The following is a 26769-nucleotide window of genomic DNA, read 5'->3' as shown; positions in this document are numbered from 1 at the left end:
CCTTAATGTGTAAAGCGATATTGTGGTTGTCACAGCCTAACCATCCATACACAGGGCAAAGGTACATAAAATACAGACACACAAATAAACAAAACAGCAAGCTGTGAAAAGAAGTTCAATGCCAGGCAGACCTCTTAAAAGGGCGGCCACAATTAACACAATTTATTTAAGAGATATAGTATGTTATATATATGTATGTTATATTGTAAGCGTGGTATCATTATAAAAATAGATATTTCCTGAAGCTCATTGCATTTATAAGGCAGGAACTTGAATAGCAAAGTAACAGTGAACAGAACATTCACCATCACTATGCCAGAGACATATCAAGCGAACATTTGAAGAATCTAGAAACACTATGGCCTAGATTGTATAACTCAGTTAATTACATTACATGGTTAGGAGAACCAGAAGCAGCTGATTCAATTATTATATCTGGGATGAATCTAATTAGATTTGGACTATTCTTGCTCTCTCGGACTTGGGGTTTCCTTTGTAGACCAAGGGCTTCAGCCCACAGAAGATTAAACCAAGCCACAGTGAATACAACGCTACTTCATTTCACTCTGTGTTAACTGAAGCTTCAGCTGTTTCCACCAATTTTATTATTACTCGTATCAGATTAAAAATATGTTTTACAAACATATTGGTTTTTTTAACAATACTATTTGTTTCATAAAATAAAGTGTTTTCAGGCAGCTGCATTTTAGTCATTTCTACGTGTTCTAGCTCTATCGTTGCCCAATCTGCTAGGCAAGCATCTGGACTCCCTATCATACTGCCTGTGGTAAACTATAGAATGGCTCAGTGTTAATCACCTAGCAGGACACCCTAAGTAATGAAAGTCTATGGAGGAACAGACTTCATTAGCATTGCCATAAAGAATCAGCTCAGTTTGGTGCTTCAGCAGTCAAAAAATCAAATGATTTACAACAAGGGCATCCTGTAGATAAAGGAAGCTAGAACAGCGCTGCGGAATATGATTGCACTATATAAAATAATAAATAATAATAAAAACATTCTCCTTTAAGTGCTGTAGCATTAGAAAACCAGTGCTTGTTTATCCCAAAATTATAAAACTTACTGAGTAAGGAAGTAAAAGACCAAGTTGTTTATACTGTAAATAATATGCGTGCAATACACCATCCTCTTAGTTTATTAATTACTCAATATTTCATTTCAGCTGCTAATTATACAGTATGTGTTTACACTAAGGTGATGGATTATAGGAGTTCCCAATGGAGCCAAAATGTATCAGTCCTCGCTTTCACATATACATTATGGGGGCTTTTCCCACTATCCTGCTTTGACACTAACATATATTATTATATTCATAACAGTTTTTACCATTTGTTGAAGATGGTTTTTTTGTAGCTTTTTGTAGTCACAATATTTGATTTGTGCAATTTTATTGTTCATGCACAGGAGAAGGCAAGGATGATTGAGCCTTTGGACTACGAAACCGTGATTTCACAAAGAAAAGCTCAGATTTTCAGCGATCCCCATCGAGATATGCTGATGTTTCCCATGGAAGATGTGTTTGTGAGTCTGCCGCTGTGTTATGTCCTTCTTATGTGATGTTTACAGGGAAAATGCCGGCGTTCTCTAACGTTGATTTGTTTAAAGATCTCTACAGTAGGTCGTCAGCAGAGGACCGTCCAATCCACAGTGCCTGATGATGCCGCAAGCAAAGCGAGAAGCTTGTTTGTGAAAGAGGTAAGAATCAAAGGCTTTATGGAGAGATGCCATACCTGCAGAAAATTTATGTTCTATTCACTAAACCATGGGTTTCTAGCTTGTAGCTGTAGAAGATTAAAGTGAGCTGCTCAGTTCTTGATTGGGGACTTGGTGCCACAACTCTAAATGTACCTTTGGTAACAAAATCCAAAATTAAAACAATTATGTATCTAGTGCCCAAAAAGCACCTTCATCAAGTAATGTAGAAGATCAACTTCTGAAGTCTATTCCTTTGAAGTTACTAGCTTGATCTTGTACACAAGTGTAATTACCCTGAGAAATGATTATATTGCATTTCTAATAAATGGATCATACCATTTTACTGGCAATCCAGTGTCTACCTATCCCCATAATCCTGAGAAAATAGTCTTTAAAGCTGAATCATGAGCCGAATGACGTGGTGGTAAGGTGGACCCCACATAGGTCAGACCATGTGCCCCCAAGCCTAGCACATTGTCCTTTTTTTATGTACAAAACAGTGCCGGGGCCACATTTCCGGGAACCATTCCTGAAAAGGGATTATCTCACGCTAAGAATAGTATTTGCTCTCTTTAAACATTGCAATGTATAAATTATTCTGTGAAGGAATGTGTTGGTAGGATAGAACTCTCTCAGCATCAGTTGGTATAGGGCCAGAACAACGGGATTAATAATTTGATAGTGGCTTAAATCTTCTGTTGGTTAATTGCAGCTACTAATTGTAAGATCTGGTTCTTATTATGAACTAAATACGCAAATAGAGTATCATTTGTTTGAGAATCTTTGTAAATGTAATTTATTATGCCCATGAGCATTTCTATGTGTTTAGCTGTATTGACTTGCTTTTACAGTGCATAAAATACTACAGTTCTGGATGGAAGGTCGTGGACTACAAGTATGATGAATATTCAGGTGATTTTCGCTCCCTGCCCTGGTAAGTCAGCTCTACCAACGCAATGATGTGATTGAAACTATACCCCTTCTGTTCCATAAAACTTAAAGAAATTAAATAAAACATCCAATAATATAAGATGTTCTGTGATATAAAAACAACAGATGAATGATGTGTAGACATTCCAACGTGATGCTGTTTTAAAAATTATTAGCAAATCATTTCGGCCAGAGAAGACTCCGAGCCACGTCTTTGAAATAGATGAAGATTTTGACAAAGATGAGGTAATGGAATTATTTCGTTTTCACACATTGCGGTAGATCTGCTAAAAGAACCATTAATACACATTCTATTTGCTTTTAATTTAAGCCACTTGGAATTTTGAGAAAGCTATTTGTACTTTCCAATTTACAAGTTCCCTTTTCTCATGAAATGACACTTGCTTACAAGTAGGTACCCCGGTTGATGACATCATCTCCTTTCTACCAATTTGGGGTAAAAAGCATCAAAAGCAGTGAGAAAATGCAGCTCTCCTAAACTAATCCCAGCCGAGAAGCTGGGAATTGGTGGACCCCCCCCCCCTATATATAGTTTCATGTTCCTTTAGATGGTAATTAGTAGTTAGAATTCTAAACCCTTTATGGTTTAACATTAAGCATCTCTAATCATTACGGTGCAGGATTATGTGTATAACCCATCCTCACACAGATAATTTAGAGCCATGGGGATTGCTTAGTGTGGGACCCGGCTGGGGATTGCTTAGTGTGGGACCCGGCTGGGTATTGCTTATTGTGGGAAGCCGGCTGGGGATTGCTTAGTGTGGGACCCGGCTGGGGATTGCTTAGTGTGGGAAGCCGGCTGGGTATTGCTTATTGTGGGAACCCGGCTGGGGATTGCTTAGTGTGGGAAGCCGGCTGGGGATTACTTAGTGTGGGAAGCCGGCTGGGGATTACTTAGTGTGGGACCCGGCTGGGGATTGCTTAGTGTGGGACCCGGCTGGGGATTACTTAGTGTGGGAAGCCGGCTGGGGATTCCTTAGTGTGGGAAGCCGGCTGGGGATTACTTAGTGTGGGACCCGGCTGGGGATTGCTTAGTGTGGGAAGCCGGCTGGGGATTCCTTAGTGTGGGAAGCCGGCTGGGGATTCCTTAGTGTGGGAAGCCGGCTGGGGATTGCTTAGTGTGGGACCCGGCTGGGGATTGCTTAGTGTGGGACCCGGCTGGGGATTGCTTAGTGTGGGACCCGGCTGGGGATTACTTAGTGTGGGACCCGGCTGGGGATTGCTTAGTGTGGGACCCGGCTGGGGATTGCTTAGTGTGGGACCCGGCTGGGGATTGCTTAGTGTGGGACCCGGCTGGGGATTGCTTAGTGTGGGAAGCCGGCTGGGGATTACTTAGTGTGGGACCCGGCTGGGGATTGCTTAGTGTGGGAAGCCGGCTGGGGATTCCTTAGTGTGGGAAGCCGGCTGGGGATTGCTTAGTGTGGGACCCGGCTGGGGATTGCTTAGTGTGGGACCCGGCTGGGGATTGCTTAGTGTGGGACCCGGCTGGGGATTACTTAGTGTGGGACCCGGCTGGGGGTTGCTTAGTGTGGGACCCGGCTGGGGATTGCTTAGTGTGGGACCCGGCTGGGGATTGCTTAGTGTGGAACCCGGCTGGGGATTACTTAGTGTGGGACCCGGCTGGGTATTGCTTAGTGTGGGAAGTCGGCTGGGGATCGCTGTGAACCATATCCTGCTTATGCAAGCTGAGCCATCACACCTCCCCTGAATCTGGTGACCATCTAGTGCGTGGGGCACAATGAGACTGCTCTCTAGTGGTGAACGAGGACTCTTACGCCACACGCAAGTGTGATGAGCTGGGATTAGCATTTCCTATTACAAATTAGCTAATATTATAGTTCGCCATCATAGTCCCTTGTGCTGTTGCATTATAAGTGCATAGTGGTTACCCAAATTAACAGACTGTTTAAAATCCATTCTCTTTGTTAATGACATTCTACGTTTGGGAAAACTAGTTAAACTTGCACTGCTGCCTTCTGTTTAAATGCCAAAATAGAAACTCTCCATGTCAAAATGTATGAGCATTATAAAAGTATGCCTTATATTTAAAGGTCATTTTAACATGCAAATCACATGGTACGAGCAAAATAACATCTCAGCAATGTTGCATTTGTCTGCAGGATTGCTCATCTATTTGCTCTCAAAAGGGAGGAATCATTAAACAAGGTTGGCTTTATAAGGCTAACATAGGAACCACCATCCCAGTCACAATGAAGGTAAGAAACCCGGTGTCTTTTTATATATATGCCTGGTGCATGGAGGCATTTCTACACTTCAGAAATGTATGAATCCTGTCGTCTGATGGAACGGAGTGATGTGACAGATTGTGCTCAGTTCATACAGCCCTGTTCATGGATAGCAGTAGATTTTATCAGAATTGGTGGGATTGAGATGTGTGCAGATATAGGCAAAGTGTCCATGACCATTGGCTTGGTCTGTCCCTGAAGGGTTTGGGTTCCTCTCAATTATAATGGGATGTGAGAAAGTGCAGGGCCACATTGAAAGGGTTAACATTACCCCATTACCTCCTACAGTTGTGAAGCCTTGAGTAAGTTATCAATCTTCATCATGATTTTAGGGATACAATGTACTTGTATCTATTGGACATGATTGGGATATTAAAGGGATGATAAATCTATTTTCTGGGATTTTTATTTTATATATATCTTTAGAAAAGTTTAAAAATATAAATATAAACTTTTATGAATTATTTTATGCTCCATATTAAGGAATAGTTCTTTAGATAAATTTAAATAAAAGTGAAAATAAACAAAATGACTTGTTGGGTAGTTTATTTGGAATCTGTCCTTGTGCTCTGTTGGGATAAATTGTTTTCAGCTGTTATGTCTCCGGATTTCAACTATTTCAGCTATTTTTGGGAAATGTTACAGATAACAAAGATACGCACATTTATAAGTTGTCATTTACAACAGGAAACAACTGCTGAGAGTTCGGAAGTAGACACAGACAGTGTTATGTATAAAGGCCAAAAGTGGAGTAATTGCCATGGCAACTGATGATTTCTTCACTTCTACCATGGCCAGAATTACTCTTTATACGTAATCTTCATTGCTCTGATTAATGAAATTTGGCATTTTATACTATTTCCCCTTCCTTTCTGTAATTATATACACTATATGGGCAAAAGTATTGGGACACCTGACCATTACACCAACAGGGACGTTGATGACATCACATTCTAATCACATAGACATTAATATGGAGTTGGTCCCCTCTTTGCAGCTATAACAGCCGACACTCTACTGGGAAGGCTTTTCGCAAGTGCCTTTAACTGTCCATTCAGCAGACAAATCAAAATGAATATATATATATATATATATATATATATATTAAAATGTAATTTATATCCCAAGAGGTGGTTTTATCTCTTTTTGGGAAGAAAAATGCTCATAGCGCTCTTGTGTTAACCGCTTTCTGTTTGTATGAAGGACAGGTGGGGGGGCATCCAGCTTGTGAAATGATGTTTTTTGGTGATTTTTTATCCAAAGAAACATAACATAACTTGTCATATAACAGACGATGTCTAAGCAAAGTCTTCGTATTCTTTTATCAGGTGTTTCGGAGAAGATACTTTTATCTTACCCAGCTCCCGGACGGCTCCTATATCCTTAACTCCTACAAGGATGAGAAAAACTCGAAGGACTCTAAAGGCTGCATTTTCCTGGATTCCTGCATTGATGTGATCCAGGTATAAACAGACAGAACAAACCAAAAAGCGTAGTCTGCAATAATTCTTTAGCAGCTGACCCATTCTAACAAGCATTTCTGGGATAAAATGAAAAGATGCTGTTTTGAAGACCAGTCTTAGACTTATTTGTATTGTTGTCTCTTGAACCTTTCTGGGACATATTTAAACATAATAGGACAAGCTTCATTCAAAGGACCCAATATATATAAATATTATACAAAAAATCCTCTAATCTAGGAAGTACCAAAAGCATGATATCATAAATGTCTCCTTAACTGTCAGACAAAAAAATTTACTAACTGAACATTCTAAGGGAAATCACATTCTAATATACAAAAAGTAACATATTCCATCAAGAACGTGATCAGCTGTGTCTGTTATAGATCAAAAAATTGGCAAATTATGCTAAGGTACTGCCAGCCAGTCCTCGGACTTTGTTGGAATTTGTTCTACAACGAGTGACGTGTACTTTCCACTGGATAATAATAATAATTAAAAAAAATGGAAATAGATAAATGATGTCTAAAAGTGAAATGTGTAAAAAAAAAAAAGGGGTATGGAACATATCGTTCCCAGGATTTATGCTGATCTCAGTTTTGAGGACATTGCAGCAGAATTTAAAAGCATTTCGAAAACTAACGTCTCCTTTTCATGAATGAATTGGTGATTGATTTCACATTTTTCATTTTGTTACAAGGGCATCCAACTGCATAGTTTCTGGACCAAGTAAATTGACCTTATTCTGTTTGTGTTATTCCAGTGCCCAAAGCTACGTCGTAATGCATTTGAACTAAAAATGCTGGATAAATCCGGCCATCATCTGGCTGCCGATACAGAACAGGAGATGGAGGAGTGGCTGCTAACATTGAAGAAAATCATCCAGTTTAACGCAGACAGTTTGGCGCAGGAGAAAAAAGACACCGTGGAACCTGCCCAAGGTTAGAGAGGAGACTTGGGAAACGCGGAATGCCATTCAAACCTTATACTGATAACAAAATATCACAGCGAGGCCTGCGCTTTCTAGCAAAAGACGTAAAACTGCGACACTATTTCTTAGGATGCGTGTAATATATATATATATATAACAGGCAAACAACATTTATTCTGTTTTGATCAACAGCAAGGGAGAACACAGTGAGTTTCCTCTATTTTCTAAAAAAATATATCTTAATAACCGATAACGTATAGAATGTAACAGTGTGGAGAGCAGAGCGTTAACAGACTCCTTGCCTAATTATGTGTTTTAAAGAACCTGGGTATTGGAAACATACAGACCTTCGCTACTGCTCAGTGTGCTTAGCAGGCAAAATATCTTTGGCTCTGGAAAGGTTTCCTGGACCTGATTTCTGGCTCTATGTACATGGAATATAAATACTTTAGAATCATAAAAACGATGCCCTAAAACTGCGGTCTCTAAGTAATTATTGAGAGGCCATCTTAAAGGAAGAAGGCAAAACAAGCAAAATAATTTGTGGGAGGGAAAAGAGCGTAAAGTAGAAGTAACATGGAGGAAAATCAGCAGCAAATGGATGGACATCAGTCTAGATAGATGAAAGTGAGACTTTTAGCCCCAGTGCTTTTGCTTTCTGCCTCCATAAACACGAGTTGTCTCATGGAACCTGTTGTGTTACTTGAGGAATGACACATAAGCCTATATTTGGCTGTTTTGCAAGAAACTTGCGCAAGTTTTGTGTCATACAGGTATACAAGGCCCTTCACTGTTGTATCATAACATTATTTAGTTTATTCTTATCTTCTTTTAGTCTGCTAGGCTAGCAATGCCAGGTCTTGTTTCCGAGGGGGGCATTCCACTGGCCAGTATAGACTGTGAGTGATGGATGACACCAAACACCTTCTTCAAGCCAACATTAATTGCTCAGTTGCTAGTCTGGGCTGGACTCCTCATTTTGCATATGCGTATTTTCCGTTGAAGTATTTAGTTGAAAATGAAAAATTTTATTTGACCAAAAAACAAAACAAAAGATAGTTACAAAAGCTTTCAGGATCCATTTGCTGTTAGGCTAATATGACGATATACAATTATCTTATCATGTTTTCCCTTGTAAAGCTCTTGGGCTTCTCCCCAGCTGTAAAACTGGGCCCGGATGTGGACCTCCTTGCATACGATGTGTTGGTGAATATCAGCTATGTGCTGTTCAATTATAGCTAGTGAAGGTTTAAAGGTATAAAACAGTGAAAACTGCATAGAAATGTACACTATTCCTAAAAGTCTCCTTAGTCTTATCTTGAATAACAGTATCTGAATGCATTTCATGTAATACAACAGAAACATGTAACTTGTATCCTACAAGGAGTGTTTAATATTGAAAGGGTGAAAATGAGAGCCAGGGTCAGTTTTATGCGTAAAAGCCATATGCTATTTAACTGGCGAGTGCAGAGATGGAAGCCTATGTAATAATTACCTGTAAAAAAATTGGAATCTTTTAACATAAGCAACAGATTTTCATTTCTGTTACTGCGAAATAAGGACTGACCTTGTAATACAAACTTTAACTGTGCAGTGTTATTGTTCAAAAATGTTCTGATATCAACATAATTAAATGTGGTGGGTGCTAAACTTCCCAAGCCCAAGAAAAGAGTCCCCCCAAAAAAATTACAACATCCAGGAACATTCTCAATTTTTTATTGCATTTGAAGCCCCAACATCAGTGCTTCAATGTGAAAACTAAAAACAGTAAAAAGGGTGCTGGCGCTCATACATGACAGCCAATGGATCCCCTGTCTTTGTCTTTGTGCCCTACAAAGATATACACCCCATTCCTTCTCTTGCCGAGGGCACTAGAATCAGTAATGGAGGAGGACGGAAGGATGCACCAAGAAAATGGCCCCCTTCTGGACTACAACTTTACTCATTAGGGGAGAACTATGAAGCATTCAAATAAGGGCACATGTAATAAAGCTTTAAAAGCTCGCCCTGATATTAAAATGGTAGCCCATGTGTGTTTGATGTATGTATTCTTGGGGCCAATGGCAGGTGTTCTCGCAGTGTTCTTTTGCACAGGCTTCACCGTGAACCTTCGAAAACAAACTCAAAGACACCGTTTGGTTTTGTATGGATTGTTTCCATGAAATCACATGGAGGATGCTACTGAAAAAGTGTGGTGCCTAATATGTTGTGTTACGGACGCTTTATGGTTTGCTGGAAACCGCCTCATAGGGAACAGGTCACTGTCTGAGACTGTCGCAGGCTGAGACTTCTCCATCGTTGACAGTAGGAGAATTAGCTTCATATAGAATTGTTCTACAGGATACAGAAGACTTCATTTTTTTTTGATAGAAGTAATGTTTTAAAAGAACTTTTTTTTAAATGAGTACTTCATATTCTATTTAGGTTCCTACATGAAAAGTGTATTTAAAAAAGCAGTTAGTGTGTTATAGCTCTTTAGAACAAGGTTAGTCTGATGGATCTGTTAAGAGATATGACATGTGAGCCTTTTTCGCGGCAGTAGATTCATGTTTAACTCTAAGCTTTGACTTAATTGCAGTGCTGGAACCTGAACTAACATCTGTTTTTTCCCAAAATACAGATGATGAAAGCAGTACCCAAGGGAAGACAGAAAACATCATGGAAAGTCTGGAAAGAAGCATGCATCCTGAGCTGGTGAAGGTATTAGCTTTTACGACTTGGAAAAAAGAGTTGTGTACAGAAGTGGTTTTCCTAACACTCCTAAGTAGTTGGCTACAAAAGTATCTGACTGCGGCTACAAATGTATCTGACTGTGATTTTGATTTAAGGGTGTTACATTTGGATGAACTATTTTTGCATATGCTTTTTTTCTGTGCTAGCTACTACACACCTGCTGAGGATGTATATACCGTATATATATATATATACATATTGTATCTGTATATATGGTGGCAGGATGGCCGGTTCTTGAAAAGAAACTCTTTTCCTTAGAGTCTTAGGGCCTCAGCCTTCCCTGCCTCTCTTCACCCTTCTTGTCCCTGCCATAACATATTTTGAGTGTAACCCACATACCAACTCAAGCCTCAAGCAGTAAGCCAGTAACCAGCCTTATGCTGATGAGTCTTGTTAAGGATAAAACATCTGGCGATCCATTTATCTGAGCAGCTTCTTCCATATTCCTCACCAAGGATCCTCCACTTACACTTTGTGTAGCTGGGATAAAGAGGAGTGACCCACTCCTGCTCCATTCATTGAAAGGTTCCTCTGCAAAGTTTTGGATCCTCGTCTCCTTCAGTTTGCATTGTTGAAATATTGTTTTATTTTTTTCTCTTAGATTGTTATTTACATCTAATGGGGTGAATTCATTCCACTCTATAAGTATAATATAGGAAGCGTGCACAGCCTTGGTCTGTCACTGGAAAAAGCAGAGCCTATTTAATGCCAGAATGAATGCAGCGCTTTAAATCTTTCCGTTAAAGTCTTGTATTTTATTTGCAGTATGGAAGAGAGACGGAGCAGCTGAACAAGTTAAGTAGAAGTGAAGGACGACAAAACCTGTTTTCATTTGACTCTGATGTCCAGGTACACATAATAACAGGGGGTTAATACATTTGCTGAATATGTCTTTTGTTGACATCTGTTATGTCATGTGAAACAAAATGTCTCTTGTAATACAATGTTTAAAGATCCCAATTAAACATAATCCTTGAACATAAAAATCAGTGTTGTGTACAGTAATGTAGGTCTGTGGTGTAAAACTATTTTTTTTTTTTAAAAACGTCCTTTTTTCTGCAGACCTGGAGGCTGCCATTATTCTCGGTCATGTGAGATTTTGTGTGACTTTTCATATTGAGTTGATTATTTTTGGCAATGCTAAGTCTCATGTGTACAATTATATTTTTCCTTCCATTGACTTTCATAAGTCAGAGTGTCAAGGCGATTAAGACAGAGCCGTTCTATAGTTTACCACAAGGCAATATGATAAGGAGTCAGAGTTCTGACAGACTGACCCAATTTAACAGAGCTAGAACACATTCAAACGGCTAATAAACAGCTGCTTGAAAACACTATACTATGTAAAAACTAGAAGGGTAAAAAATGAAAAACGCACAAAAATGATAATGTTACAGGCCCAGACCTGACTCTAAACCTCTGTAAAAAAGCTCTGTGGAAGCCAGGCCTTTTTTGAAGCAGCGGGGTACATTTAGAACACACGATCAGGTAGGAAGAATGTAGAATATATTATGACTAATACAGAAACACAAGGCTTTTTAACTTTAAAAAAAAAAAAAAAAACATGATACAGAAGGTGGAATTTCAGTAGCATTTGGCATGCGCTCCCTTTTTGATTAGTTTATTAAAAACATGGAAAATGGATTTTTAAATGGTTTGACATTTTTTATCATGGGGTCTGACAGTTTTATATTGTATTTATTATAGATCATTTTGAGAACTGGGGAAATGAAAGGAATCTGGGAAGTTGTGTGGAGTTTTCCCAATTTTCAGCTGTGGCTGTTTTTACTTTGTTTATTAGAATTCATATTATGATCTATTCATAATAAATCCTCCTAATTGTTAACTTGGACAAGAAGATAATATGTTTGAATGGGGACCGGCAACAAATGCATGCTGGTATAAAACTGCATTAATCCAAATTCGGACCCCTACATTTGCATACATTTAGAAATAGTACCCTGCTTTAAAGTACATTTCTATAGTTCCAAGCATAGGCTGTATATCAGTTTTATGGTTGATAGATTTTGGTAAAGCCTGAAGCCAATGTGGAAGATACAGGCCTGTTGCGTGTGCTGATTAATAATCTCTAATAATCCCTACACTCTTTGCTCTAGAGACTGGATTTCTCAGGGATCGAGCCAGACATAAGACCCTTTGAAGAGAAAGTCGGCCGACGTTTCATTGTCAAGTGTCATGAACTAAGCTTTAACATTTTAATGAACATAACAGAAAAGGCAGATGGATCCATAACAAATGTATGTAATTACTGTTTCCGGATAACAATGTGACACCATTAGTACGTTTCTTTCACGCCTAGTTCTAGGAAAATGTCATCGACGTATCGTAGATTCTCAGACGATTTACTTGGTTGTTATATTTCCTTTCCAGTGAAGTTAAATATTACTGATGTGAATTTATTTTGCTGCAACTAAATATTATATGCGATAAAATGACAACAGAATATATTAAAAGCACGGGACAGAAAAGACTATGGAGATTATACCTTAAGGGCAAACTCAGTTCATTTTAAAATTGGTGTTAAGAATTATTAGTGGGGTTGAACTTGATGGACTTGTGCCTTTTTTCAACCTTAATTTCTATGTTTCTGTGTTATCAACAAAGCAGCTAGTTGCTCACAGAAATGGATTCCATATTTTAAAAAACAAATTGAATACTTTAGCACTTTGTAGAACACAAAAGTTGGAATTGGGAAGAAAAATCCATAATGAATAGACACAAAGTATATTTATTTTTTCATAATTGCAATGCTCTTGATCATTTCCCCCTGTTCACCTTTAAAATGTATCCCATAAAATAATAAAGATACTTAAAGAAAAAATAATAATAACAAAAACTTGAAGGCAACGTGGTGGAAATGCGTGTTTGTGTTTTAGGTGGAGCCATTCTTTATCACTCTAGCGTTGTTTGATATTAAAAATAACTGCAAGATATCAGCTGATTTCCACGTGGACCTCAACCCTCCGGCAGTACTAGACATGTTGGCTGACCCCTCAGCAAAAGAGGGAAACTCCAAGAGAGCTTCGGCGAGCGACAATACTATCCATGACATTCCTGCATCACATCTTTACTACATGACGGAGGTGATGCGTTTTCAATGGCGGTATAATCGTAAAACATCCTTTGATATTGAAACACGGATGTAATATATTAGCAACACATAGGACAGACATATTATGGTTTATCTCAGATCTCAGAGGTCTCTTCCTTGACCTATGACTGTATCTGTTTTTGATATGCTTATTTATATCAGGTGGTCATGTGGCACCAAATCTGACACTGCCATAGAAACTGAAAACACGTCTTTAAAGTTTCTGTGCTGTTTTTCATGTGATTACAGACAAGGGGAAGAATACAATTACAGATCTGTTAGGGTTTATTTACGCAATACATTAGAAATTACAATTAATCTATTGTCTAAGTGGAACAGAACATTTATTTTTTCTGTTATTATACAGATCATACATTGTAAGAACCAGGCTTTGAATTTTCAATAGAGTTTTTGCACTATTTTGCCGTAAATAAAACTTTGTTTAGGTTATGACGGCATGTTTTCTTTTCAATCCTTTGAATTTAGGCCATTTTTTCAGTGACAAACCCTCATCCTGAAGTTTTCCTGGTAGCACGAGTGGAAAAAGTATTACAGGGAAACATCACACACTGTGCAGAACCATACATCAAAACCTCAGATCCTGCAAAGGTATCGCATTAACTCCAGAGAGAGGAAACCACGTGGAGTGTATTAGCCTTATATTTCCATTGTGAGATAGATTAACACTAATTTCCCGACACTATTAAACATATATGTGTTAGAGACGCGTGTGCTGGCGTTCCAGTATAATGCCTGCAATGGGCCATGTTTCTTCAACCACAGGAAAACAGATAACAACATTGTGCTTTCAGGATCTGACTGATTATTTCTTCCTATTATGTAATTCCCTCGTGTTTGTTACACTGCGCCCTCCCCATGGTGGTGCCAGCATTTGTAAGACCTAGGGCAACACCTTCAACCACCGCTTCCATGACGGCCCCCCTCAGCTGAGTGCCGGGATGTGGTGTCATATGCCATCGCTCCATCGCTTAAAGGCATCCTTCAGAATGTAGTTGGGGAGATCAGAAGATCTCACTTTTATCCTGGTTGCTGCTCGCCTGTCATGGTCAACCTAGGCCACAATACATCACTGATTCTAATCAATACTATGAGAGGAAACCGGAGGATGCTCCTGCCTCCGGGAGACGTAGCTTAATGACTAAAATTCAGGGCTTGTTCGTGGATCTCGCTTGTACAGGTTGCCAACTCTTGTTTTTCAGACCGCTCAGAAAGTGCATAAGATTGCCAAGCAGGTATGTAGCCGGCTGGGTCGATATAAGATGCCGTTCGCTTGGACTGCAAGGTACGTTTTTTAAGAACCCAGTTAAAAGTTTAAAAAGCAAAAGCTATTTTTCGCTTTGTATCCACATGGAGTGTTTGGTTTGGTTGTGAATCAGTTTCCCTTTGGCTTATTACTTTAAACCCATGGAAACATTTAGCCATTTTCTCCTTTCTTTTGGATTCCTTCAGGTCAAGTTCATTTTTTATGAATTCATTGCAATGTTTTAAACCCTTAAATACTCAACCATACCATCTTACTCTCCTTCGTTTTCATTTTTTTAGTTGTTTAGCGTTTTGACATATATCTTATAGTGTTGTTAAGCTGTTTTCTCAGGACGGCCAAAACCGTCAGCTTTGTAGACAGGCATCTGGTTTTCAGGAGCCACTCATAAGACGTATAAGACTTTTCTTTGATTTTGGGCAGGTCTCAACCCCCTGTCTTGTTCCCACTTTTCTGCCACCAGTGTCTGGCATAGCGGAGTTTAGGGCAGGGTACTTAGGCTCTCAGTAACATGCTATATGGTAATACCATATTTTAAGGGATATTGTATTCAACGTAACTTTTTTTTTTAGGCCGTTATTCAAGGACACACAAGGGACCCTGGACACTGAAGGAAAATTCTCACCTCTGTACAGACAGGATAGCAGCAAAATCTCCAATGAGGATCTCCTTAAGCTGTTGGCAGAGTACAGAAAGTAAGCGTCCTAAATACTAAACGCATGCACAGATTCGGATGATAAGTACTGTAAAATCTCAATTATAAGATTTAAATAGTTACTGAACATCAACAACAATCAGCAACTTAACAGCAGGGTAGAGATAATGTAACGAGAACAAAAAGATCCTGAGAAAGGAAGTTCTACATATTAGATGGGTTTCTAACATTTATATATATTGCTCAGTTTAACCTATAAGCAGCATTGCCTGGGTTTATTTAGTATACTCAACTGCAAGGTTTAGAATAGGAGCAGAAAGTTAGACAAGAGGGAGAGCTTAAACACATAATGGAGGGGCGGGGGTCAGCTCTGGTGTCCGAGAATCCCCCCAGAATCATATCAGATGCTTAAACAGCCAGTTGTGCAAACGGCAAGACCTGGAAAATCAGCTGTTTTCTATCCAACAGGTCATTGCTCCGAAACATACGTCAAAGTTTAACTATAATACTATAATATTATTATATATATAATAAATGCATCATTAAATTCATTAAATCATTAAATGATATTATTGCTGGTATTATCGCCACTTTATATCTTTAAAGTCAAAAAGACGCTGTGTCTTCCATGTGGTTAACTGGGCTTCTGTCTGTTTTTCACTGAGGTGAAGGAATCATGTAATGTGAGTGAATGTAGCCGCAGACCCTCACCTTCCATCTCATTCCCCTAAACCTCCTACTAGATCCTAATGCGATAATAATAATAATTATATAATACACCATAATCAGTCCGTTTGGGGCATTTATTTATTGCCAGGTGCAGCATGTATGTAAATCCTGTTGCTCCAATAACTTTTCTTTACTTACATTTTCTGTAACACTTCAGCAGAGAAGACCTAATCTGGCAGGAATTCTCATTAGTTCCCATATAAAAATTTTTTCCGTGAAACTGAATGTCTCTCTTTTCCTGTGCCACAGACCCGAGAAAACAAAACTTCAAGTTATTCCTGGATATCTGAACGTTTCAGTCGATTGCGTTCCTCTTGACTTTTCAAGTAAGCGTTTTCAATATTTCAATATGGATTCTGGGATGAAAATGACCCCGGTGCAGCTGAGATATAGAAAAGGGGTCCCTTCCATCAGGGGAGGATCAAACACTTGCCCCCTCAATGTCTCCTCTTGCTTCTACAGAGCGACATTAACCCATCAATACTTGCTTCCAATGGCATATATCGTTATTCTCTAATGCTTTGTGCTAACCTCATGTTCTGTACTATGTTTGGTCATTAGGAGTAGGGCAGCACACGAGTATATACTTTGGTTTTTTTTTGTTTGTTTTTTTTTTTTTTATATTTTATTAGCAAATTAAGTAGTAGATCACAACAGGGATATCACCAGCTTATATTGAGTATATACGAGTATATACTTTGTAATACTTTTTACCTAGGGGTTCCCAATTCTATTTCCATGTCAGATGTAGAAGCCCAGAACCATTGCTGGTTTTCCATTGAGAAATAATCAGATTTACGTGTCATTAAACACACTGACGCGTGAGTTCAAATATCTGATTCTTCTTAGAAAAGTTACTAAACACAAATCCTTAATATAGATTTCCTTTTTCTGTCTGAAAATATCCATCCCTCCAGATTCTCTAAATTTTTTGCTGTGACCTTTCAGAAAGTTCATACAATTCCCACATTTCTTCTGCTTTTCTTCTTGTATAAAACTTTTTCTACAAATCCCCCAGATGATAATAGCATTACCACGTAGTAATGAGTCCGTGTTAATCGGTGTCTTCTTTTTTTTAAAAATACCTATACATGGGTCAGGGGCGTACCTAGAGTATTTGGCACCTGGGGCAGATCCTGTATGTGGCACCCCCCCCACACACACACACACTTTAAAACTGCATAGCTGCTATCGTTATATACTGGTACAGACATTGAAGGTCGTACAGCATAACACCTATCACTATATACCGAGGCAGACATTGACGGGGGTACAGCATTACACCTATCATTATATACTGAGGCAGACATTGACGTGGGTACAGCATTACACCTATCATTATATACTGAGGCAGACATTGACGGGTACAGCATTACACCTATCACTATATACTGAGGCAGACATTCACGGGGTAGAGCATAACACCTATCACTATATACTAAGGCAGACAATGACAGTGGTACAGCATATCACCTATCACTATATAGTGAGGCAGACATTGACAGTGGTACAGTGAAATCCCTATCACTATACACTGAGCCAGACATTGACAATAGTGCAGCATAACCCCTATCACTATATACTAAGCCAAACATTGATGTGGTATAGGCCTACCACTTCAGTGTCTGGCTTAGTAGGGATGCACCAAAATGAAAATTCTGGACCGAAACCATTTACTTGGCCAAGAGAACCGGCTTAAAATCACTCAAGGGAGCCAGAGGTCTGTTAAAGACCTCCGATACCGCTCCCTTGCGAGCCTGCTCCTCCAGCGGCGGACATTACTGTCCGTCTCTGGAGGGGTGCCGGCAAGTTGGCACCCCCTGATGAGCGGCACCCGGTGCGGACCGCCCCCCCGCTAGGTACGCTACTGATGTGGGTTAATCAATACTTTTAGAAATGTAAAAGGTAAATTAGTGTTCTAAAGGCAAGATTTAAACTATAGCATGGGGGCCTTTTGGGTGCTACGTACACCCAAATGATTCTAATTGTTGATATGTACTGTTTGAAGCATCCAAAAAAACACAATTGCAGACCAACAATACATCCTGATCAGGAAATATAGGGAAACTAGGTGGCTGAGCTGGTGCCCCTGCGAGGATCTGTCCTCTGTTGCTTATTGAATGTATGAATATTTTAAGTCATCGATATAGCTTGTCTAGGACGCTAGAAACCCAGGGGCTGGTCTTGTTCTAGAATGGTCCAAATCCTGAAAACTGTTGAGTTCAACAGAAATAAGCAAACTATTATATTTTTTTGGTTCCAGGCAACAGTAGGTTGTAAGTATTTAATACAGTTTACTATATATATTCCTGTTTAGTAATTTTATTTTCTTCCATCAGACTGCGTCACCTCGTCTTATGTCCCCATCAGACCGTATGATAGAGAAAACCAACAGATTGCTGTAGAGGTTGAAGAATTTGTGCCGGAACTCACAAAATACTGCTATCCATTCACTACCTTCAAGAACCACTTCTATATCTATCCTCTGCATCTGAAATACGACAGCCAGAAAACATTTGCAAAGGTTAAAAATGGCAGAAATGAAGGGGATAGCAAGTCCGTGTTGGGATGGCCAAACATTCCATGTTGTCCTTTCTGTTTTCCAGGCAAGAAACATCGCAGTCTCTGTAGAATTCAGAGATTCCGATGAGCCTGATTCCCAAGCGCTGAAGGTTAGTCAATGATTCTTGTTTTCTTTGTAGACATATTCGCTTAAAATGCCTTAACATGATTAAAACCAAAACAACAGAAACCAACATATTCATTTTCTATTTAGAAAAAACATACTTTTTAAATTAATTTCATTTTAAACCTGGTTAGATCTTCTACAAAATGCCTCGACAATGTATGAAATAATGTTCAGGTTTCACGCTCTGCTATAAGAATGGTTAACCTGATTTCAGTTTGTTCTGATTTGATATTTTATGTTTAAATGCAGTGTATTTACGGTAAACCCGGAGGACCTCTGTTCACCACCAGTGCGTACGCTGCTGTTTTGCACCATAACCAAAGCCCCGAGTTCTACGATGAGGTATCGTCGCTTTTATTTATCTGTCTTCATCTGCAAGAATCAAACCTCAAAAACTAAAGTTTTTGTTTTGTTGAAAGCATCTTGCTCCCCTATCTAATTTATATAAAAAAAACTCCAGCATAAGGACTATAAAGTTGGGAATTCAGAGGTTTTGAACCTCATCCTATTCTACGGAGATATTGGTCATTAGAATTAAAATTTTCAACAGTATTAGAATTAAAAAGAAACGTGATTCATGTTTTTTTTTTGTTTTAAATGTTTTGTCGTGGCTTAGAATTGTTCCACAAACACAGAATCTGAACCAGGATGCATTTTCCCTCTAAATGGTTTATTTCTTTTATAAGTAAGATTTGCTTGGTGAGCGGTTTTACTATAGAATTAGAATTACTATTTATATATCTTTTAAGGAAAGGCTGTTTTATTTTCTATTTTTCTCACAAAAAAAAAAAAATACTAATTGAAAAATGATGTAGAAAGCAGCACAGTGACAGGATGTGATGTCATACCCTGGTGCTCTGTGCGAGACACAAAATGAATTCTGGCCTTTTAAGAGCTAGGTAAATGCTGAGACGTGGTACGGTTGTTGCCAGTCCTATAACGGGGCAGCCGTTTTCACTGCTAATTGCTTCATTTTTCTTTAAAGGGTCTTAGTAAAAATATCTAGTCCTGAATAAAACTTTCTTCTTTTAGGCGAAAATTGAACTTCCTTTACACCTTCACCAGAAACACCACCTGTTATTCACGTTCTACCACGTCAGCTGTGACATCAATTCCAAAGGCGGCAGCAAGAAACACGACGGCGCTGAAGTGCCTGGTATATCTCGTGTTTTTCTCTTTAAACATTTAGAGAACTGATGATCTCTGTACAGAAACGTGTTTTTCTATCTTAAATTTCAACCGTGTTGATCCAATTGAAACCACTGAGTAATAAACATTCTATATTCTCTGACTGCATCCAGTATGTAGACCTCAAATCATTCTGATGTCTGAATCAGTTTAAGAACATTTGCTGGGGTGGATTATTATAATATACGATCAACCATAACCATCCAACATTTATAATAATGCATTCAGAAAGTCTAAATATCAAAGCATAGAATGCAGCCATCCGAGCACCTACAAAATACCGTAAATATCTTCTCTTAAAGAACTATATTGCCATTTAATAATTGTTCATAATATGTATGTTCCTACGGTGGCCCATCTAACGATCCTTGCCATTGTCTGTAGTTGGGTACAGCTGGGTCTCTCTGTTGAAAGATGGTCGGATTATGACCTCCGAGCAGCAGCTTCCAGTTTCGGCCAATCTTCCCGCAGGATACCTGGGCCACAGCGATCCTGAGACAAAAAAGGTATATTTATGTGTTTCATAGAACACCGATATTCTGCTGAAATGTGTAGACATCTTCTGCTGAAATTGCCTGTAATCCTGTGTTTTTTTTCCTTATAAATCCAGGCCAGCAGCGACATTAAATACGTAGATGGAGGGAAACCACTCTTCAAGATCCGGAGCCACTTAGAGTCCACTGTTTACACACAAGTAAGTTGAAACGTGCTTAACAATACGTAAATCCTACAGAATATCTTCATCGTTTTATGCTGTAAAATGGCCTTGCGCCTGTATATAAGGGTTTAATGTTCAGGCATGAAAACATCATCTTAATCTACATATGATCCCCCTTACCCAGAGGTTGTTAGCTCCATTCTTGTGGTTTATGCGTCATTTGCTGACCTCCTTTATTACGGTTTGTGCTTGTCCCCAACATTATATCATTATTTGGAACGTAGAAGATAGAACTGATAGTATAGAACTGAACGGAAATACATTTCTCCCAATTTACTATTCAAACCCATTTGATCCCTATAAGAGCCAGACGTTTATAAATCCATACCGATCAGTACAGAATGGCACAGAGACTTAGGTGTCAGCAGAAATATTTAGGCTAAAATGTATATATTCACCAATTGCAATGTATATATATATATATATATATATATATATCTCAAGAAAGGAACAACTTTATGTGATAGACAGCTCCTGGGTGTTACGGCTCCATTGGTCACCTTTCAGGCTGTTCTTAGATCACTGGGGTTGGTCCTTCATAATGTAAAGTGAAGTCAGAAAGTCCCTCCTTAGTGTATACGATATTATCCCCCTTTCCATCCTGTTACTTTATTCAAAGCTCTTTACTCGTGGTTGTAAGTGATGAGAAACCATCCATTCTTGCACCCTTTGTGTTTCCAGGATTTGCATCTGTACAATTTTTTTGAATATTGCCAGAAGATTCAGTCGGGATCCAAAGATGTTCCAGGGGATCTTGTAAAATATCTGAAGGTACAAATTGTCTTTTTTCACATAAACCATTATTCTGCAGAAGCTCTGAGATGATACCTTTCTAGGCTAGGATAATGGATTGTAAGCTTTATTATGTATCTTCTTCAGGCATATTATAATTTATTCATAGTAACCTGCATCAAGGTGCTAAAGACATTCAAACTCACACTTTTACAACTCCACGCATTTCATGTAACCATACAAATCTTTTTACACGTCAATGAAGGCATCTACTCTGTTCCCATCAGAGGTCATTTTAAAACAAGTGATTGCAGACAGAATTCCATTGGGCCAAACGTTTTCATGCACTTTATTAGTATTTGGTGGCATTGCCTTTAATTGCTTGACTTGAATCAAATGCTTGGGGTAACTTTCTATGAACTTCTCACAATACTTTGCCGGAATTTTTGTCCATTCCTCCTGAGGTTGTAACTCAGTCGGTGTTTGTTGGCCTCCTTGCTAGACATGCCTTTTCTGTTTAGTCCACACATTTTTTGGGATGCCGGTCAGGGCTTTGTGATGTCCACTTTGTTGTCTATAAGTAATTGAGTTACAACTTTGGAGGAATGCTTAGGGTCAGTGTCCTGCTGGAAGACTCGGTTGCGACCACGTTTTCACTAGATTCTCGATTATGTATTGAGGCATTTATTCAGTATTTCTAGATAATCCTCTTTTCTTATGATTCCATCTATTTTCTGTACCGGTCCCGATCACGATGCTGCCGTCCCCATGCTTCACAGTTGGATGGTGTTCTTTGGATTAAAAACCTCTCCCTTTTTTCTCCATACATAGCGCTGATCATTATAGCTAAACAGCTAACTTTTTGCATCATCTAATACAGGAGAACACTCCTCCAAAAAGCTAGCTTTTCATCCTGGTGACCCCCTGCAAACTTTATTCTGGCTAGTATTGATTTTGAATGCATGTCGGAGTCATTTTGTATCGACTCCAATGCATTTTACAGCATGCACACTGGGGCATGCCTTCTTCGGTTATTAGAGGAGAATGAAAGCATGAATAGCACACTATTTGCACTTTTGGTATCGGAATTTACCAAATCAGCAGCCAATTACATGAATCATGAAGATCAGCGTTCACATTGTATACATAAAAAATTCCGTGGCAGTGCGGTGCTGTAAATAAAGCGATAAGCTGCTTCCAGCACCTTTGTAGAAGATATGTTAGAAGTGTTTCTGTTTCCACATGTTAGGTTCTATGTGCGTTTTTGTTGTAGATCAGTTGAAGCATTTGGTTTCACCAAAGTCATTATGCATTACGAGGAGTGAGACAGATTTCCCTTTTTGACAATGGTGGGGTTAACTCTGCAAAATCCATTGTTAGATTGATGAAGAGGCACAAATATAGTCTGAATTCTTATAATTTCCTTCCTATTGCCAAATTGGTTCCAAAGATACCCCTTTAGTACCTTTTAGTGGCCAACATTTGTACGGTGACACATACACTCAAGCTTCAAGGCTTTGAAGAGCAGCAGATCCTACCCCTAGGTGATGTAATAATTAAGTATGAACTAAAGAACACAATATTTACAAGTTTATGTTATATGGGGAAAAATACATTAAAGACCAGAATCACTGTCTAGTTTTTTTAACCAATATAAAGATGTTACACTGAAAGCATCTCCCTGCTATTCAATCAGAACCCACTCATTACTGATAAATAACTCTCCGTTCTGAATCAGCCATCTTCTGTTTGGGTTTTTTAGCCACCTTGGTGATGAAATTCACTAAATCTAATTTTATGGTATTGTCCTGCAGTGTTTACATGCCATGGAGGTCCCGGTGATGATCCAGTTTCTGCCCGTAATCCTCATGCAGCTTTTTCAAGTTTTGACAAAAGTATCCAATGAAGATGAGGTAGCTTCAAACTGTACATTGTAAGTATGTTCTTTAGCACACAATGTATTAACTGGCCCCTAACACAAGTCAGCTCGACGTTATGGCTTTTATTTCTCGGATATGTCTTATAGTCATGTATTATATATAAACGTTTTGGTTCCTGGCCAGTTAAGGAAACAATATTCAAGTTTCAAGTGTGCATGGATTAATCCGGATGTGACCTGCCACGTTGCAGGACCAATTTGCGTATCGCTGGACTGGATCACTGCCTCCCAGGACAGTGACTATCCACTTGAATTGGGGCAGTTTCAAAGTATACTTTGTGTTGGTGAAAAAATAACCTATCAATCCTTGCTTGTGCATGGAAATCTTTAGTTTTACATGTCCAAAGGTGTTTTTTTTTACTTACAGTGGAAATAGTTATCTGTATAATATTCTCATTCTTTAATAAAATTTGTGAATTTTAAATAAGAAAGGGTACAAAATATTCCTAGTTTGCCAACGTAGGGTATTCAGTAGGAACAGAACTTTCTTCTTGTGTTTTTAAGATACTGGCTCAGTTTAAATGGCATGTCATTCCATCATCTGCCACTAGGTGGAACACTGTGACCGAGATCTAATGATAATTGCGGTAAATAAGTTATTTTCTCATGTCCTGGGCAGAAGACTACCAGGCCATCATTGACAATGCAGGACAATATGCCCAGACATGTTTTGCACCAATTCCTGCAGTTCTACCTTCAACTAAGAGCTGGGTAAAGGTGGTATTAGGCAGGACACTACTTGTTTAACTTAAACGGACCCTTAATAAAGCAGTTTAAAGGGAATTGTATTAAGGAACAGGCTAGTCCCCAAATTGTTTTTTGATTTTGAAAGCATTTTTCAGCATGCAGGATGAGCCCGTGTAAGACGCATGCTGTGGTATACTCCCTGCTTCCCGGGGAAGCTGAGGATTAGTTACATGAAATCCAATAACGAAAGAATATCTGCCTCTTTTTGCATGCAGTAAAATGCACTGGAGTCCATGCAAAGTGGACTTAAATATACATAAAATAGGACTGGGTGCTCCTTGAAAGTTATAGAACTTCAGCGAGATTTTTTTTCCCCAAAGGGTTCTTCTACATATTGTGTCGAAATGCCACGATGAAGGGTTAGAACATTACCTGAGATCCTTCATTAAGGTAAGAAGATATCATCTACCAAAATCAGCCTCACGCTTTGTATTCTTCTATTCAGAAGCTTACTATGTCACACCAAGAACCTAGTTTATAGAACGCAATGCGATCATCACCACGTGAACGGCACAAAGCCCTCCATTATTTTAAATTTCATTGATTATTAAAGATTCCATCAAGTATTGTTTATACAATAAGGAAATTGAAGTTTTGTCACCCAGATGCGCTTTAGTATGATGACTGCGCTAATTATTGGCTACAGGACAGCCATCAATATGATACATTGTCTTATACTTATTATACTGTCTTATACTTATCATACTTTTTATAATAGTTCTAAAAGCTTGACACATTAAAATACATAAATCAGAAACATTCGGGTTACTGTGAAAAGTATGAACCATTGTTGCAAAGGAAGGTCAAATTATCATAGGCAAATCACTTTTCTTTCCAAAGTATGTGTTCAAAACCGAGAAAGCAAGTTCTGCTCAAAGCAAAACAATGCATGAGATTCTGGTAACTACAATGATTACCGTACTGAAGCAATCTGCAGACTTCCTGGCGATTAACAAGTTATTAAAGGTAAGGTTAATGCTCGTATACCGTGCGAAGTGCCGTGTCTCTGTGACTCATTGTATTGTTCATGGCGTTGGTTCCTGTAGTTATCGTCAGTGACGTAACTATAGGGGTCGGCGGGGTCTCTAAATTGGCAAAACTCCCATCACATATTCCTCCCCACCCTGGCTGCCTCCATTGAACGCGGGAAGCATAGTAGCAAGCAGCGCGTAAGACCATGGATGTGTTAATTATCACAATAAACCTGCAAGGATCTGATTCTATTAAAGTGAAGAATTGTAAATCAGCAGTACAGGGTTACATGTGGGCCATGCCTAGTTTCGCCTTTGCTTTACTAAATATAATGGGGTATTTATTTTCCTTTTGTAGTATTCCTGGTTTTTCTTTGAGGCTTTGGCAAAATCTATGGCCATGCACCTGATAGAAGAGAACAAGATCAAGGTAAAATGGAAATAATTGGTTGGGATTATAGGGATTATTAATTTGCTCAATATATAAAATGCCATCATATGCTTCTACAATGAGCAGCCACACCATAAGTGCTAATGTAGTTATTGATATATACTTATTACAGGTTCCCAGGCCTCAGCGGTTTCCTGATTCTTATCAAAATGTCTTGCACTCATTGCTTCTCTCAATAATACCACATGTCACCATAAGGTATGGTGAGATTCCAGAGGAATCTAGAAACGTGAACATGAGTTTGGCAAACTTCATCAAGGTAAGAGCTTGTTTGCAAATGTGTAGGAATGATCGCAAATGTGTAGGAATGATCATTCTATATTGTAACCACACTTGAGTTCTACTGTTCCCATCATTAAGGTTGAAGTGATACTAGCACAGTTTTTAATAGTATTATTTACATTTTATTAGTAGAGTGCAGATTCCGCAGAGCTATTCCAGTGTAAGGGGAATATACAATTAACAGTAACATGAAGACACTAGTAGAGAAGGAGGATGAGACAGAAAGTGAGGAGCTACTTGGTCAAGGGTAATTTGTCAGTATTTGTATGGAAGGTCACCTACAGAAGAAGATGGAGAAAAAAAAAAATTTCTTCCCAGAAAGCAGGTTATTATTTAACAGGATACATTGTATGCCTCTCAGAGCAGATGACTTCTACCTTTATTATATTAAAATGTTAAGGACCCGGCGGAGCCAACCTCAGTGGCATGTGTGAAAATGAACATTTGCCTCCTGTACTCCTCTCTTACCTCCCTTGCCTCACATAATGGGCTAGAGGCAATCATGCAAATCATATGGCGAGATGGCTCCTCACCGGCATACAAATAAAACAACTTTCCAATACGTATGTTATAATACGAGTATTTAAAAGGCTAGAAGCCATCACATTGGTTTATTAAGCGTACCATGTTAATAAGTGTACAAAAAAAAAGAAAATGATCTGTTCACTTGAGCATTCCAGTATTCTGTTTAAAGGAAGCTTAAGTGTTATGATATTTATTCACCCAAGCATTAAATGAAGCCAAATTATAGATGTGACCTAATGCTGTTATTTATCTAGTGTCTGACTATGGAGTTACTGTGGTAAACATTTCACAGGCATAGTTGTCCCTGAGCCAAACACCATTATGGTTAAGAGTACGCTTTAGAATAATGGAATACTGTTTAAATATTAGCTACTTAGAGCCTTAAACACACTACAGTTATGTCTGTTTTGTGTATGCTTTGTATAGTATGTCCCATGGATATATTTATTAAAAAAACCTTACCTTTTTTTGCTAGATTATTATTATTACATTTTTATTAGCAGGGCAGACTCCACCATATAGCAGACTTAGGCACCTGCCTAGGATGCTGAACTTGCTGTGGAGGCATCACTATCATGTCCTTTGCCTTACATTTAGGAGAAGAGCACCAGCGTCTATTTTTAACCCCCCTGCCATCTGGCATGGACTGGATTTATTTCTGTATGTCAGATTTTAAAAATAATTGGCAGGTTTTTTGGGGTGCAGATTTTTG

At 38.8% G+C, this 26769-nt stretch overlaps 1 protein-coding gene across 1 annotated transcript in view; it reads left to right on the top strand.

Annotated features, from left to right (window-relative positions):
• The window catches only part of LOC149298221 (dedicator of cytokinesis protein 11-like), a 71983-nt gene that overhangs the window by 4678 nt on the left and 40536 nt on the right, over positions 1-26769 (top strand). The window contains exons 2-28 of the mRNA XM_089487669.1: positions 1426-1542; positions 1627-1716; positions 2568-2650; positions 2823-2892; positions 4788-4883; positions 6242-6376; positions 7137-7314; positions 9925-10004; positions 10803-10886; positions 12155-12295; positions 12935-13141; positions 13636-13758; positions 14370-14452; positions 15004-15126; positions 16065-16141; positions 18155-18339; positions 18422-18487; positions 18754-18846; positions 19537-19660; positions 20077-20198; positions 20303-20386; positions 21092-21181; positions 22957-23075; positions 24149-24218; positions 24669-24794; positions 25158-25229; positions 25363-25509. Of these exons, the coding sequence (XP_089343795.1) occupies positions 1426-1542; positions 1627-1716; positions 2568-2650; positions 2823-2892; positions 4788-4883; positions 6242-6376; positions 7137-7314; positions 9925-10004; positions 10803-10886; positions 12155-12295; positions 12935-13141; positions 13636-13758; positions 14370-14452; positions 15004-15126; positions 16065-16141; positions 18155-18339; positions 18422-18487; positions 18754-18846; positions 19537-19660; positions 20077-20198; positions 20303-20386; positions 21092-21181; positions 22957-23075; positions 24149-24218; positions 24669-24794; positions 25158-25229; positions 25363-25509 (2985 nt within the window). The remainder of the gene's footprint in view (positions 1-1425; positions 1543-1626; positions 1717-2567; positions 2651-2822; positions 2893-4787; positions 4884-6241; positions 6377-7136; positions 7315-9924; positions 10005-10802; positions 10887-12154; positions 12296-12934; positions 13142-13635; positions 13759-14369; positions 14453-15003; positions 15127-16064; positions 16142-18154; positions 18340-18421; positions 18488-18753; positions 18847-19536; positions 19661-20076; positions 20199-20302; positions 20387-21091; positions 21182-22956; positions 23076-24148; positions 24219-24668; positions 24795-25157; positions 25230-25362; positions 25510-26769) is intronic.

Source organism: Sceloporus occidentalis, unplaced genomic scaffold (assembly GCF_023333645.1).
Source record: "Sceloporus occidentalis isolate IW3139 unplaced genomic scaffold, rSceOcc1.0.p SCAF_34, whole genome shotgun sequence".
Lineage (NCBI taxonomy): Eukaryota > Metazoa > Chordata > Lepidosauria > Squamata > Phrynosomatidae > Sceloporus > Sceloporus occidentalis.
Note: the sequence above shows the minus strand (reverse complement) of the source record. Positions and strands in the feature narration are given on the sequence as shown.